The sequence below is a fragment of the Rhinolophus sinicus genome, chromosome 3 (assembly GCF_057876585.1).
Source record: "Rhinolophus sinicus isolate RSI-liver-muscle chromosome 3, RSI-T2T, whole genome shotgun sequence".
In the NCBI taxonomy this organism is placed as follows: domain Eukaryota; kingdom Metazoa; phylum Chordata; class Mammalia; order Chiroptera; family Rhinolophidae; genus Rhinolophus; species Rhinolophus sinicus.
Window position 1 is genome coordinate 101,712,874 of NC_142503.1, and position 14,735 is coordinate 101,727,608.

Consider the following 14,735-nt stretch of genomic DNA (forward strand, 5'->3'; position numbering starts at 1 on the left):
TAACGTGCCAGGTGGGAGGGACGACCAGTGCAAAGGGGGAAGGAAAGCAATTGGCCAGTAAAAGGTCTGTAGCTGGGAGTGCTGGGAGGCGATGACAGGCAGAGACACACGGGTTAAGTCGGTCTCAGGAGGCCTCTGTGACGAGTTTGCATTTTATCCTACCTGAGTCTGACGTGTAGCCATGATTTGCCCCCTTTGTACTAGCACTTGTGCTTCCTCCCCCCTCATCTATTAATTCATTTAGTTTGATGTATTTCAGGTAAACAACGATTTCATTCCTAATACTTCAGCATGCATCTCTAAAAAGCAACTTCCTACAAAGCCACAATACCTTTATTACATCTGGTAAACAATAACTTTTTTTATTAGTTTCAGGTGTACAAAACATAGTGTTTAGACATTTATATATCTCACAATCATAACTCCAGTAAGTCTGTCACCCATCTGACACTGCAGTTATTACAATATTATTGACTACATTCCTGTACTTTATATCCCTGTGACTATTATAGCTGACATTCAAATTATTTTATATTAGTTTCAGGTGTAAACAGTAACTTTAAAAACAACTTTGTGTTTTTCCAGGACCCTCAGCTCCAAGTCAAGTAATTCAATCTAGTTGTGGAGGACGCAGCTCACAGGGGCCCATGTGGGGATTGAACCGGTGACCTTGGTGTTATGAGCACCGCGCTCTAACCAACTGAGCCAACTGAGCACAGCTCCCTGGCCCAACAGTAACTTCTTAATATCATCTAACACATAGTCCACATTCAGATTTCCCTAATTGTCCCCAAAATGTCATTTATAGCTGTTTTTTCAAGGCAGAGTCCAATCAAGGATTGTATGTCTCTTTCTAATCATTTTTAATGTAGATGGAATCACCCTCCCCACTGCCCACCCACCTCATCTCCTTTTTTGGTTTCCACCATACTGACCTTTCTGAAGAGACCAAGGCAGCTGCGCTCTGAGATGCCCCATCACATTCTGAATTTGGCTGAATGTTTTCTCATGTGTCCTTAGCTTGTTGCTGTCTAGTTTTTCATGCACACTGGGAGTCAGAGCTAAAGGACTGGCTACATAGATTCAAGGGTGTCTCCCAGAGGCTGCCCTGCACTGCAAATTGCATCCCAATAGGAGGTGCTCAACATCTGGTTGTCCCACAGCAGTGACGCTGAGACTGATCACAGGTGAGGTTGTGACAGCAAGACCTGTGTTGTAAAGGAATGTTTCACACCTGCTGACCCTTAACTAATCTGTGGGGTGATTTGTTTTGTTACTTTTTTGTTTAAATTAAGGTAAAATTTACATATAGGAAATTCACCCTTTTTGGAGTACGAGTTTTTTTGTTTGTTTTGTTTTTTCCCCCTTCTTCCACCTTCTCCCCCCCTCCCCCCCCCACACACACACACTCTGGTTCAAGCCCATTGTTTCTGTCTAGTTGTATAGGGCACAGCTCCCTGGTCCATGTGATATTATGAGCCTTACGCTCCCCCGGGGCTGAGGCAGTCGGTCGTCGGTCAGCCGCTCACAGAGGCTACCAGCCACTCACGCTGGCTGCTGGCCACTCACGGCAGCTCACCACAGCTCACACCAACCTCCGGCTACTCACGGCAGCCCAGCTCCAGGGAGAGCCATTGTTCACAATCTTAGCTGTAGAGGGCGCAGCTCACTGGTCCATGTGGGAATCAAACTAGCGACCTCAGCATTAGGAGCACAGCACTCCAACCACCTGAGCCACCGGCAGGCCCTGGAGTATGATTTTGACACATATACATCACCACAATCAAATGATCACATTTCCATACCCCCCCCCAAATTTGCCCACGCACTTCGTAATCAACACTTCCACCCTACCTCCGGGTAACCAGTGGTTACTAGGTTTCTGTCCCTCCAGTTTTGCCTTCTCCATAATATATAAATGGAATCCTTAGTATGTAGCCTTTTGAGTCTGGTGTTTTTCTCTTAGCATAATGCATGTGAGATCCGTCCAGGCTGTTATGCTTATCAGTTCGTTCCTTCTTACTGATGAGTAGTGTTCCACTATGTGGACGCACAAGTGTGCTTACCCTCTTACGGGCTGAGGGGCCTTGGTTCTGTATGTGAAGTGATTATTTAGCATCACACAAATACCCAGTTTCACTGGGAGTCACAAAATGGTTATTTTCTAATTCTGTCATTCCTTCTATTAATACATTAGCTGGAATTTTTCTGTGAAGAATAATTTTACCGCATTGACTAGGGCTATTTGATTATCCTGAAATACTAAAAGGACAGGATAAAGTCTAAATTCCTTCCTTTTAATGATCAATTTTCAGACTAAGAATTTGGTTCAATAACAACATCCAATGGTGACAAATTAGGATTGACTTGGGGTTATGGGGGGGGCAGAGACTTTTTTATGGATTCAAGGATTTTTTACATTCAACATCTTTCAATCTGTTGCAGCTCTTATCTCTCCACCCCACCGGCTTCATTTACTGGGCATTGAGGATATATTAATACACACATGGAAACACAATCTTCATCCTTAAACTCAGGCTGGTAAAAAAGGCAAATGAGTAAATACAAAGTTACAATGCAATGTTACAATAGCAATGAGAGAAGTGTCCACGGGATTCTGTGCTAACTCAGAAGAGGCAATCAATGCGCCCTGGCAATGCCACAAGAGGCAAAGCTCATGTTACATGTTTGATGAGACCTAGAGCTTTCCTTGTGACTCTTATCTGCCACTTGTTTTATTTTGTTTTTCACTTTTGTTTTTCTTGTCCTCCTTTGGGCTACCTGAACATTTTTCAGAATTCCAGTTTGACTTAATCTAAATTGTTTTGAGTGTGTTACATTGTATAACCTTTGAAGTGGTCACTCTACATACAGCAGGGTCCTCAAATAAACATTTTGTACAATGTCGTTATAACACTGATGAGATGCTATAGGAACTTAATTCTTGTTTGTATAAATTAGCCTATAGTAAAATTGGATTAATTATATGTCATTTCAGTTCAAGTCATACAACCTATCAACATTGAGGACTTACTATATTACATTATACATGTATGCACAGTTCACTGGTGTCGACACTTTGTCAACTTGAGTGAAGTGTATAAACCTTAACTCCCTTTAACCCTCTCCTGTTTATAATAACCTTAAATATTTTCTCTACATATCTTGAGAACCACATCCAACAGTGTTGTAAGTTTTGCTTCAACTGTTGAACATACTTTAAAATATACAAGAGAAGCAAAGTCGACTGTATCCATATTTTTACTCTTTCCAAGAGTCCTTCTTTTATCATTTCCTTTCTGTTCAGAGATCCTCCTTTAGCCTTTGTATTTGGGGGTTAGGTCTGCTGGTAACAAAGTATACTAGTTATGTACTAATACATATTTTTTGTACATATTAGTTATGTACAAAGTACATTCTCTCTTTCATCTGAGAATGTCTTAATGTCCCCATTTATTCCAGAGGTCATTTTCCCTAGCCACGGAGTTCTGGGTTGACACTTCTTTTCTTTCAGGGCCTGAAAAATGCCATGCCTCTTTCTTCTGGCGTCTGCAGTTTCTGATGAGAAAGCCACTGTTATTCGAATTGTTTCCCCCTTCTCAGCAAGGTGTCGTTTCTAGCTTGCTGTTCTCAAGACTTTTTCTTTAGTTTTCAAAAGTCTGATTGATATATCGTGGCATGGATTTCTTTGGGTTTAACCTGTGTGGGGTCCATTCTGCTTCTTGACTCTACAAGTTTATGTCTTTTGCCATATTTGGGAGTTTTTTAGCCATTATTTCTTTCAATACTTTTTCTGTCCCACCTTCTTTTCTTCATCTTTTGATCTCTGTGGTGACACAAATATTAATCTTTTGTTATAGTCCTATAGGTCCCCAGCGTTCTGTTTCATTGTGTGTTTGTCTTGTTTGTTTGTTTTCCAAGCTGTTTTCTCTCTGTTTTTCAGATTGGTAATTTCTATTGACCTTTCTTCTGCTGTTAAGTCCATCCACTGAGATTTTCACTTTGGTTATTGTAGCTTTACTTCTAAAATTTCTATCTGTTTCTTTATATCTTCTATTTCTTTGCTGAGACTTGAAGGATTTTTATGATGGCTGCTTTAAAATCCTTGGCATTGAATTCTAACATATGAGTCATTTTGGTGTTGGTGTCGGTTGTCTCTCATTCAAGTTGAGTTTTTCTTGGTTCTTGGTATAATTTTTTTGTTGAATCCTGGACATTTTGCGTATTATGAGGCTTTGGGTCTTAACCGTCTCTTTTGGTAGGTCTCCTCTGTCACAGTGCCAGTGGGGAGTGGGGGTACCACCTTCTTACTGCCCGATGGGAGCCAGACCTCTGGGGCAGGTGGAAGAGGGGCTGCACTCGATGTGCATGGCTGAAGCACAGCCGTCACGGTGTCTTGCCGGACTGCCCCTTTCCTGGGCCTTGGGGGCTTTGTCCGTGTCAGTGTTTCCAAGGGGCTGGCTTCTCCAGCCCAGGACACATACAGAAAGCAGAAAATCTAAGGAATACTTTGCTATGTTGTTCTTCACGTCCTGAGGATCCTAGTCTGTCTTCTCTTCTTCCTTTCAGTCTTCTTCTTCTTCAATGCAATGTCCTAGGATTTTAGCTGTGCTTAGTGGAGGCATAGGGAAAAGCACATCTGCTCCATTTTTCCAGAAGCAGAAGTCACAAATAGAGTCAGTTCTTATCTTTTTTGATGTTTAAATTGTCCAGTCTTTGGCCAGGGGAACAAGATGTCTCCCTCTGACATAACTCACTATTCTTTGATTGCTTCTCTGCACCCCCACTAGCTCAGCTTGTATTCTGCCCACCCCAGCCCTGGACTCCATCTCTTCTACAAGGAGCCCGGGTTGGTCTAAGCCAGTCGTGGGAAGCCATCTGCCTTAGTCAGCTCAGGCTGCTATAACAAAATACCCTAGACTGGGGGCTTCAACAACAGACATCTATTTGGCATGGTTCCATGATTCTTGGAAGTACAAGATCAAGCAGCTGGGAAATTTAGTCATCTCCTGCCCTGTAGACAGCTGTTTTCTTGCTGTGTTCTCATGTGTACACGCTTGTAGAGAGTCTCTCTTCCTCTTCTTTTACGGGCACCAATCCCATCACGAGGGTCCCCCAATCACCTCCCAAAGGCCCCACCTCCTAAAACCATCTCATTGGGAGTTAGGGCTTCAACATATGAAATTTGGAGTGGGGGGGGCATATTCCTTCCATAGCCCCATTTCTCTTGCCAACAAGTGGTTCTGGCATGGGCCCTTCTCTCTTCCTAAAGATGGCAGGAAGACAAGGGCTCTCTTCTTTCTCTACTTGGGGCATCTGGCTTTGGGGCCACCGCTTGCTGTAAGGACAAGGCCACTCAGGGCAGAGCCAAGAGCATCACAGGACTGGGTGAGCCAAGAGAACCCTGACTTTCCCATTTACAGACAGGCTGTTACATTTTGGTCCTCCATCTGCCTCACCCCTGACCTGCCTCAGTCAGCAGTTGAAAAGAGAAAACGAGTGATGGCCAGGAAAGTCCGTATGTTACTTGATGTCTCTCACAAAAGCTTTGATCTGAACCTAAAAGAAACCTAGCACACACTCCTTTACACTTCTGTTTATTCTTCTTGCTCGAGAAAACCACTGACAAGTGTCTTTCATGGGGGAAGGAAGGCAATACTGGGAAAGTCCTGAGGGCCCCTATGCTGAATTCTCAGGTGGGAACCCGGAGATACAGGAGACAGGCCCCCAGGGTCCTGAAGAGAGATTCAAAGGGCAGCGACTCAACATGGGTAGGGCAGCTCCACGCGGCCCCAGACACTCTTCTCCTCAGCCCAGGGAGCTCATCAGGGTCTGGGCCTGCTTGAGTTCTGCAGGGGAAGAGGTAGGCAGGTGGGCAGCAGTCAGGTGGGACCTGGGAGGGCCCCGGACCCCTCCAGATATATGAGCCTTACCTGTCAGGAGGACCTGGAACTTGTCTGCTGAAAGGGACATGGCAACAGGCTGGGCTGGGGCACCCGGGGCAGCTGCCACCTCCAGCCGCAGGTGTACTAAGGGCTCTTCCACGGAGCGCAGCAGGCTGGAGCTCAGGGTGTAGTCTACCCGCCAGCCCACGCCGGCCAGCCTGTTCACTGCGACATGGGGTGGGGCTCTCAGGACCAGGGAGTCAGGCCAGACAGCCCTCAAGCCTTCCAGGCTGTGTGACCTTTGGAAGCTCTTCTCCCTTTCACCTCTGACCCAGGGCAGGTGCTCATTAACTGGGAGCTCAAATTATCCACAGCGGACCCCAGAGGAAAGAAGCCTAGCTGGAGTCCGCAGGCCCGGCTCTGTGGTGTGTGATCATGGGTAACTTCTGAGGACAAGTGCTCCCCATCTACATTCCCTTGAAGAACGGAGCCCAGATTCCCTCTGGTGCGCGCCACCCTCACCACCCTCACCGCACAGGCGCGCGCCACCCTCACCGCGCAGGCTGCCGGCTCGCAGATGCTCCTGCAGAGGGCTTTGCTTCTCCTCGTAACAGCGACACAGGCTGGCCGCGTGCTCTGGGGCAGAGTGAAAGTGGGGGCTGGGCCGCTCAGAGGGCAGGCCTCAGGCTCCTGGCCCAGGGAGGGCTCACCCACCGGCCTGCCCGCGTCCCTACCTTTAGGCAGCCCCAGCTGCTGTAGTTCACTGGACAAGGACTCGCCGTCCACGCTGTGCTTGGCCGCACTGGACAGGATGAAGTTCAGCACTGCCACCGTGGCCTTCACGTCGCCAGACTCTGGGGGGACCCATGGCGGGGCAGGGGTGTCACTGGACCGAGCCGTGTCCTTGTTGCCCTACTGTCCCCAGGCCTCCCTGAGCCACGAGCGCTGCTACTGCCGGCAGGACCCTGGGGACAGGACTGCCAACACCTTTCTCCTCCTCAGGTTTCTCTGCCGAGGCAGGTGGATCAGGGCGGGCTGCTGGGAGGAGGGGCCTCTGTGCCGGCCCCAGGCCGAGGACCCAGAGTTGTCCAAAGGTCTGCAGACTCGGTGGGGTACTCACCAAACCTGGCGTCAGCTGTGAGCTTCAGGATCTTCTCGTACTGTGGGGAAAGGCGGCCCTCAGGGGCTACTAGACCCCACTCGCTAGCCGCCCCCCATCCCCTCAGCCTGGACCCTGTGGTTGGGATGGAGATACCCAGGCAGGGCTGGAGGCTCATCACCCACCTCCCTGGGGCTGGTGCACTTTCAGGGCAGGGGGGGAGGTTCAAAGAGTCGGGGGACAGTGGGGTGCTGGGCCAGGCACTCACATCAATCCCCTGTCCCAGAAGCTCCTTCAGCACCTGGCTGCACAGCAGCCTCAGCTTCACAGAGGACTGGAGGGGAAGGCCTTACATCAGCCAGACTGGCCCACCACACCCCTCCATGCTGGGGGGCTGGCTCAGAGAGGGCCAGCCACATGACCATCACACAGCATGCGAGGATGGGCTGAGAGACTGACCTCTCACCCTCCAGTGACCTCTCCACCCTCCATTCCCAGAGCCTCCACCCCCTGCCCCCAAGAGGACCCTGTGCACTCAACAATCTTGGCAAGTGTGCTGATCTCCGCCAGGACCCAGTCGGGACAGTCCAGATCTCCACAGAACCGGAACCTCTGCATGGGAGTGAGGCAGGCAGTCAGGCGAGAGGGGCTGAGGTGGGCCAGGGGTCCCCCACATTACCGCTCCTCAAGGACCCTGCTCTGTCCAGGATGGATGCCCTCTAGCCACTTGTTCTCCCTGACCACTGAGCTCTGTAGAGAACCCTCTCTCCCTCACCCACCCTGCCACACCCAGCCTTTCTGTCTGACCGCTGCCCCAGGCATTGATCTGCTCAGCAAACATCGACTGGCTGCCTTTCTATGACAGATCCCACTGGAAGTGCTGGGGTTCAGCACAGAACAAAGCAAAGGCCGCGGCCTCGCTGCCAGGGACCTCTCGCCCCTCCTCCTTTCCCGGCCGGCTCCAGCCACCATGGCCTCCCTGCTTTTCCTCAGTGACACCAGGCACACTCCGCCACGTCCCTGTGGCTTGCTTGCTCTCTCTCAGCTCACTCAGGTCTCTGCTCAAACAACACCTCTTCCGAGGGGCCTTCTCTGCCCCTTGCACAAGGAACTTTTGGGGCCAGTGGATATGTTCCTCATCTTGATCCTGGGAATGTTCTCATGAGCACATACATGTCAACATTATTGAACATTTACATATGTGTTGTTCTCAATAAAATGGTTAAAAAAATGAAATCGCTCTTTACCATCATACTCTAGTCCCTTCTTTCTTGATCTCCACAGCAATTATCACCACATATGTCACATTTTGTTATTTATGTGAGTTCTGTCTTCTCTATCAGAATGCAGACCCACCCTGTCAATCATTTCTTGCCAATATCCTGCATTGCCCTGATCAACTGTCTTTGTCCTGTTTGCCTGGCAAGACTAACCCACAGTAATGCACATGTCCACTTTTCTACACCTCTACCTGGACTGCTTCCAGTTGCTGGGCACAAATGCTGCAAACAGAGGGTATGGCAAATCCATGTCCTCCTGAATCGACTGGCCCCTCAGTGGAGCCTGGCAACTCCGTGTCCTCTACCTGGCCTCACCGTTCACCTTATCCGCCACTAGACCTGCCCCACCGCCCTTCCACCTCCAACCCTCCTGCTCCTTTCTATCCCCCGACCACACCTGATCCCACTGCTGGGGCTTCTACGTGGGCCTCCAGTGAAGTCCTCTAGCCACGGTCACAAATGACTCATCACTAAATCCAGGGTCCCCTTCCTTAACTCGGCGGCATCTGACACGCACCCATCCTTCCTGAAGTAGCATACTCTTCCAGACTGCTCCCCCAGGCCTGGCCTCGGTCTCATTGGCTGGCTCACCTGCCTTTCCCAGACCCCAGGGATGATCTCTGCAGACAGCCTGCTGTCACTACTTTGGGACAGTGGACTAGGACTGCTGGGAAGGTGACAGAGTGTTCAGGACAGCCTTGTACTTCTTTCTCTATTTCAAGGGTTTTTAACCTTTGTGTGCCATGGATGCATCTGGTGGAGTCTCTAGGCCTTTCTCAATGATTTTACATGCACAAAATACACAGGATTACAAAGGAAACTAAGTTATCAAAATCTTCAAAACAAATTGGTGATATGCTATGTTTCAAGTCTAACAGCCATAGTAATTAGAAATGATGAGCACACACACACTACATAGCAATGCCAACAGCTGTGATGTGAGATGACAGTACCTGATGTCTATTAGTGGCAAAGCCAGAGGTGCTGCTAATAATCCTGGGGTTTGTTGCTGGCATTCATAATTAAAAGAAATACTACACTTCAGTTTGAAATTTAGTGAAAATTAAAATATATAGTTTTTCCTACGTTCATGGTCCCCTGACTTCTGCTACCTCTGCATTATTTACATTCTTTATCACAAGAATGTGTTCCTTGTATAATTTCTTAAAATGCTGGCATTTCTCTAGGCTCTGTCCTAGGCTGTCTCTTCCCAATTCAGATTTCCGTTGAGACAGGTTACATATTTTTTAGGATCTGACGATCACCTTTGTGCTGATGACTCCCAAACTTATCATTGCCATTGTAGATTCTCTCCTGAGCTCCAGAGCCTTAAATCTGGACCTAGCCAGGTGCATCTGGTGGCCCACAGACACCTCACTCCACGTGCATCAAAGTAACTGATGCCCTTCCCACCCCACCGACCACCATCATCTGGGAACCAAACCCAGACACCTCCCTCTCCTTTTCCTTCATGCATTTAGTTCCTGAACCCTGCTGACTCTCCCCAATTCTTTCTGCACTCTCTCCACCCTAACTCAGGTCACCACCATCTTCTGGGAGTCTGCTGCCCCAGCCTGGGCTCTCTGCTCTCTCTTGTTCCCTCCACAAGTCGGCCAAAAGGATGTTTCCCAGTGCCCTCGTCTTAAAGTCCAAACTCCCTTACGTGGCTCTCAAGACCAAGCAAGCTTTGGTCTTTGCTTACCCGTCCAGGCTCATATTTCACTAACCTCCAGCTATATTCTTCCAGCTAGGGGAAATGCATCCATTTCTAGGGGCCATGCTCTCTATCCCCTGACATCTTTGATCATGCTATTCCATCTGAAGCTATAGTCCCCACCCTCCGTCCCTCCCAACCCCTGCTACACAAACCGCACTGCAGAGCCAGCTTTCTTCCCTGCCCCCGGCCCTCAGGAAGCCTTCCTAAAACACTAGCTCAAAGGCACTTAGATCCCTTCCCCTCAAGTCTTAACTAGGAATGCCAAACGAAGCCTCCCACTTTGCCCTTCCCTCCTGCAGCCGAAGTCCCAGTGCTGGAACAGGGCACGGTGTACAGTGGGTACTCAAAAGCTGTTGAAGGAATGAATGGATGGATGAGTTTCCAACCCAAAACCTACTCCTCTGGCTCTGGGAGCCAGAGAGAAGGGGCTTCTTAACAGTGAAAAGTGAGACTACGCCTAATTCTAAGCAAGTTCTTGTCCAAGTCCCACAGGAGGGTTGGGAAGTGGGCACCTTTGAGGGGTCCTCTCGGGGCCAGGCAAGCCCTGACAGGACTGCCGCTCCGGACGAGCCCGTTTCTGCCCGGCGGGGCAGGGGGCCCTTCCTTCCTGCCAAGGAAGCTCCCGGACTCCCAGGCCGCCGCCTGCCCTGCCTACCCGGCTGCGAGGTGGGTGGCGGGGCCTTTTCTGTCCCAGCCCCTGGGCCCGCGCGACTGCACCAACGCTGTTTGCCGAGCGGCCAGGGAGGCGTCCCCTCTGCTCGCACCCGCGCCCCACCCTGCCGCAGGGGCAGCGACGAGATCTGGGGGCTCCTGCCCTGCCCGCCCAGCACCCCCAGCCTCGCATCCCCTTCCTCAGCCCTCACCATCGCGCCAGAAAGCCCGGCCTGGGACTTTCTCCTTCCTGTCGCTCGGGGTCAGCTGAGACGGCGGTCACGTGACGCTAAGGCGTGGCCTCCTCGGGCGGGGCGGGGCCTCCTCCGCGGGGCGGGATCTGGTCGTGCTTCCCGGAGCTGCCACGGGGCGAAATGCCAGAGGCCCTTCTCGGTCTCCCCAGAAACCCTCCCCGGAAATGACCGGCAACAACCCGTTTAACCGAGGGACCCAAAGCAGTAGAAAACAGGGAGCGGAAGCCATTTAATCTGTTCTAGTTAAGAGAGCAGGAGCCCCGGAGCCGGGTCTGGCACTTAAGAGTAATGCCCTTAGGAGGGTCACTCGGGTCATTTCCACGGTCTCCACCGCTAAGCGAAACCCATGTATAGAGCTCTGATAAAAGCCATATTTTTAAAACGCTATTGAAATACGATACACGTACAGAAAATTGTACATATTGTAAGTACAAACCTTAGTGAATTTTCATGAACTGTACACCCCATGTCACCGGCACCCATGAAAGGAAACGTCTTCAAAGTGCCTGGGTATTTTGTTTCGTTTTGATGACCTCCCTTGGTTGCCTAGCAAAGAGGATGGTAAGGATTGCCATGCTCAGGAGCATTCTTTCACTACTGCCTCACCAACATTAGATGTTTTATCTTAATTTTTCCCAATCTAATGGGAGAAACATACGTTATAAATTGCTTAGTTTGCTTACTGGTGAGCTTGAGGAAATAGGTGGTCTAGGAAAACTATTTCCAATATTCACTTGAAGAGGAAAAAACAACAAAAAAAAGCAACAACACAAGTACACGAGAGAATGGATTAATAAACAAGAAATCCAACAGTTTGAGGTCTCTCTTCAATGCCATGTCCCACCCCTCCGTACACCAGGCCCAGCTGGTTTTATTGTTGGAGCCTTACAAAGTTACAAAGGACAGATAAAGCCCATGACAATTCAACTCCATAAACAGAAAGATGTGGAAAGTTTCCCAATTCATGCTAAAATTGATCTCATTTATAAAGAGCTTTTTAAAACTCGTAAACATTATCATGCTGAAGTCAACAGTGTGTTAAAATACTACACCGTCAAAGAAAATTTTATTTTAAGAATATAAGAATAGTTCAGGGACTGCTGGTTAGCTCAGTTGGTTAGAGCGCAGTGCTCTTAACAACAAGGTTGCCGATTCGGTCCCTACCTGGGTCAGTGAGCTGCGCCCTCCACAACTAGATTGAAACAACTACTTGACTTGGAGCTGATGGGTCCTGGAAAAAGACACTTAAATAAATAAAAGTTAAAAAAAAAAAGAAAGGTTCAACTTCTATTTTATCATATCAGTAGGTTAAAGAAGAAAACAGGTGATATAATTGGAAAATCATTTTTTATTGAAAAAGAGAAAAAAGAAAAATTAGGAATAGATGAAAACTTCCTTAAGTTGATAGAATATTTGAAAAACAAAACAGCAAACTTTAACATCTGATAGTCCAATGATTTAAATTTGGAAATAAGACAAAAAGATGGATGGCTTATTCTTTTAGTGTCATACTGGAGTGTTGTCTGATATTTGTTTTGCAAATAAAGATTACTTGACTACTTAGATCAGTGGTTCTCAAACATTATAGTGCATCAGAGTCATTGGTAGGCTTGTTAAAACAGAGCACTGGGCCCCACCCCCACAGTATCTCTTAAATAGGTCGGTGGGGAGACCTGAAAATTTGCATTTCCAGCGTGTTCCCCAAGTGATGCTTAGGCTTCCAGTTTGGGGACGATACTTTGAAAACCACTAATGGAAGGAAATGTTAACGTACAGATTTCTGTTCAGTAGAAAAGATAATCCCAAAGATCATTGTTCTGTTGCTCTATAGAACTTGAACGAGTTTTGTCTGTAACTCAGCACATATTTCAAATGCCTTGCCAAGCATAATATAAATACTTTTTCTCAAAAAGTTCCTTGAACCAGCTTTACCACCTTGTTGTTCCCTCATTAATTATTTGACACACATTCCTTCATATTTTGTGTGAAAGTCATGTTTTTCACTTTTTGCAAGAAGCCAAAGTGAGAGGCAACATTTATATGAGATTAAAAAAAACAGGATAGCTATTCCAGAATCACTGATTCAGGCAGAATTCCATATAGTGTTGCGATTAGGAGACAAAGGCAAGGGGTATTTATGAGAAAGAGAAGGGGAACAATGACATCAACAGAAGGATGGAATTTCTATTAGTGCAGAGAAGCTGACATGCTAATCTAAACAACGTTTTTCATTTCCATCCCCAGAATCATCAGCCTGGCAGTCACATTTGCTTCCTGTAATCCCTGCACACACTTCTTTGAGATGCCATGTTGCTTTAGGCCCATTCCAAAGGTAACTACTTTGCCCTTGTGGGGGCTAAAAAAATTATTACTTGTCCTCCCACTTTCTAAGTTCTTTTACCTAGGCTAATGATCAAATTAACAGAGGCAAATTAACAGGAGAAAATCAAAGTGTTAATATATGCGCACAGGGAATTCACATAAGCATGAAAATTCAAAAGGCAGTGAGGCAACACTGGGCAAACACGACATTTTTGGATAAAGGAGAAGGAGGGGGATGGGTATTAGATTTCAGAAGTGAGAATGGGCGATTTACAGGTAGTTGAGGAAGAGGGGAACACACACGGCAGGAAAATTCTTGCTGCACCTCAGAAAGAGTGGGACCCAGGGGTATCTAGCTAACAGGCTTGGCGTCTTCCTGACGAGTGCGAGGGTGAAGATTCTTAAGGTGACTAAGCCCAGGCTCCTTGCCGACAGCTTTTCTGTCTGAGTCTCTGGGGCAGGAAAGGGGGGAGGGTCAAAGGGTCTTTCTGAACCTTGTTTCCTAATAAACAGCTTAAAATCAATATCCCAAAGAAGCAGCTTCAGGGTGGAAAATTTTTGGTTCCCTTGTTTTAACTTTCCAAAGTTTTGAGGCATAAGACGTGAAAGGCAGTTCCTCTGAGATGACAGCTCTCGTTTCATTTTAAAGTGGCTCCGTTTATTGTTTTTTACACGAGTATAGTAGCCCTGGACAGCAGTGTACAGACACTAGTATGTTTTATCACTAGGGTTATTCCCATTAAGGTCAACAGCAGTAATGTGCTATCATTGCTATGATCCAGCGTTGTTCTAGAGATTCTTAGGCCAGGAATTCTCAACTGGGGGTGATACTGCCTCCCAGGGGATATTGGGCAATATCTCTGGTTGTCACAGCTTGGGAGAACTGCTGGGATCTAGAGGGCAGAGGCCAGGGATGCTGCTAAACCTCCAAAGTGCACAGGACGGTTTCCATAACAACGAATTATCCAGCCAAAAATGTCAATAGTGCTACTATTGAGAAACTCAGTTCTAAACAGAGCTCTATTCTAAACAGATAAGCATCGTTAGCATAAATGTTGCAAAAGAATAAACTAATGTTACGAAAAAATATCCAGTCTCAGAGACAGCTTGGAAGAGTTTATTTGAGCCAAACTGACAATTGCTGGGAAGCAAAATCTCAACGGATTGAGAAAATGCTCCGCAAAATGGTGGTTTTGCAGCTTATTTTATACATAGAATCAGAGGAGGGTTACAGGAAACCCATTGGTGGTGGATTAAGAGCGTGGCAGAAAGCAAAGCGGGGATGTCTCTGGGATTGGATAAAAGTAAATTGGAGAGACAGGTACTTCTTTCACACAGGTGGGTACAGGATAGCTAATAGTTCACAGAGATGTTAATCAAGGGACAAGAATAGTAATGAGGGATTCTGTACTTTCCTGCTCTGGTCCGGAAAAAATGATTACTGACATTCCAAGGATGTCGTCTTAGGTGCAAAAAGACAATAGACAGGCCCACTTAAGGTGAAGATTGACTTTATGAAGGAAGCTT

The 14,735-nt window shown here is 47.5% G+C and overlaps 1 protein-coding gene and 1 long non-coding RNA gene across 2 annotated transcripts; one reads left to right on the forward strand and one right to left on the reverse strand.

Annotated features, from left to right (window-relative positions):
* Nucleotides 1–354: 354 nt before the first annotated feature.
* LOC141570641 (uncharacterized) lies at nucleotides 355–8,220 on the forward strand. Its single transcript, XR_012494879.2, has 2 exons — nucleotides 355–1,187; nucleotides 2,446–8,220. It is a non-coding gene; the product is annotated as an uncharacterized LOC141570641 (long non-coding RNA).
* Nucleotides 5,582–10,991, reverse strand: COMMD4 (COMM domain containing 4). The gene is made up of 8 exons (XM_019750978.3): nucleotides 10,845–10,991; nucleotides 7,525–7,596; nucleotides 7,253–7,318; nucleotides 7,006–7,045; nucleotides 6,620–6,739; nucleotides 6,441–6,521; nucleotides 5,934–6,110; nucleotides 5,582–5,849 (listed from the first exon to the last, which is right to left on the reverse strand). Exons 1-8 carry the CDS (start codon nucleotides 10,845–10,847, stop codon nucleotides 5,809–5,811), a joined length of 600 nt encoding a protein of 199 aa, XP_019606537.1. The 5' UTR covers nucleotides 10,848–10,991; the 3' UTR covers nucleotides 5,582–5,808.
* Nucleotides 10,992–14,735: the final 3,744 nt, after the last annotated feature.

Bases quoted from the DNA above. Each gene is read 5' to 3' on its own strand.
- COMMD4 (XM_019750978.3), bottom strand. The intron at 7,319-7,524 runs GTTGAGTGCACA...CTTCCCCTCCAG, and splicing joins TCAGCACACTTGCCAAGATT to TCCTCTGTGAAGCTGAGGCT. The intron at 6,522-6,619 runs GTAGGGACGCGG...ACTCTGCCCCAG, and splicing joins GCAGCTGGGGCTGCCTAAAG to AGCACGCGGCCAGCCTGTGT.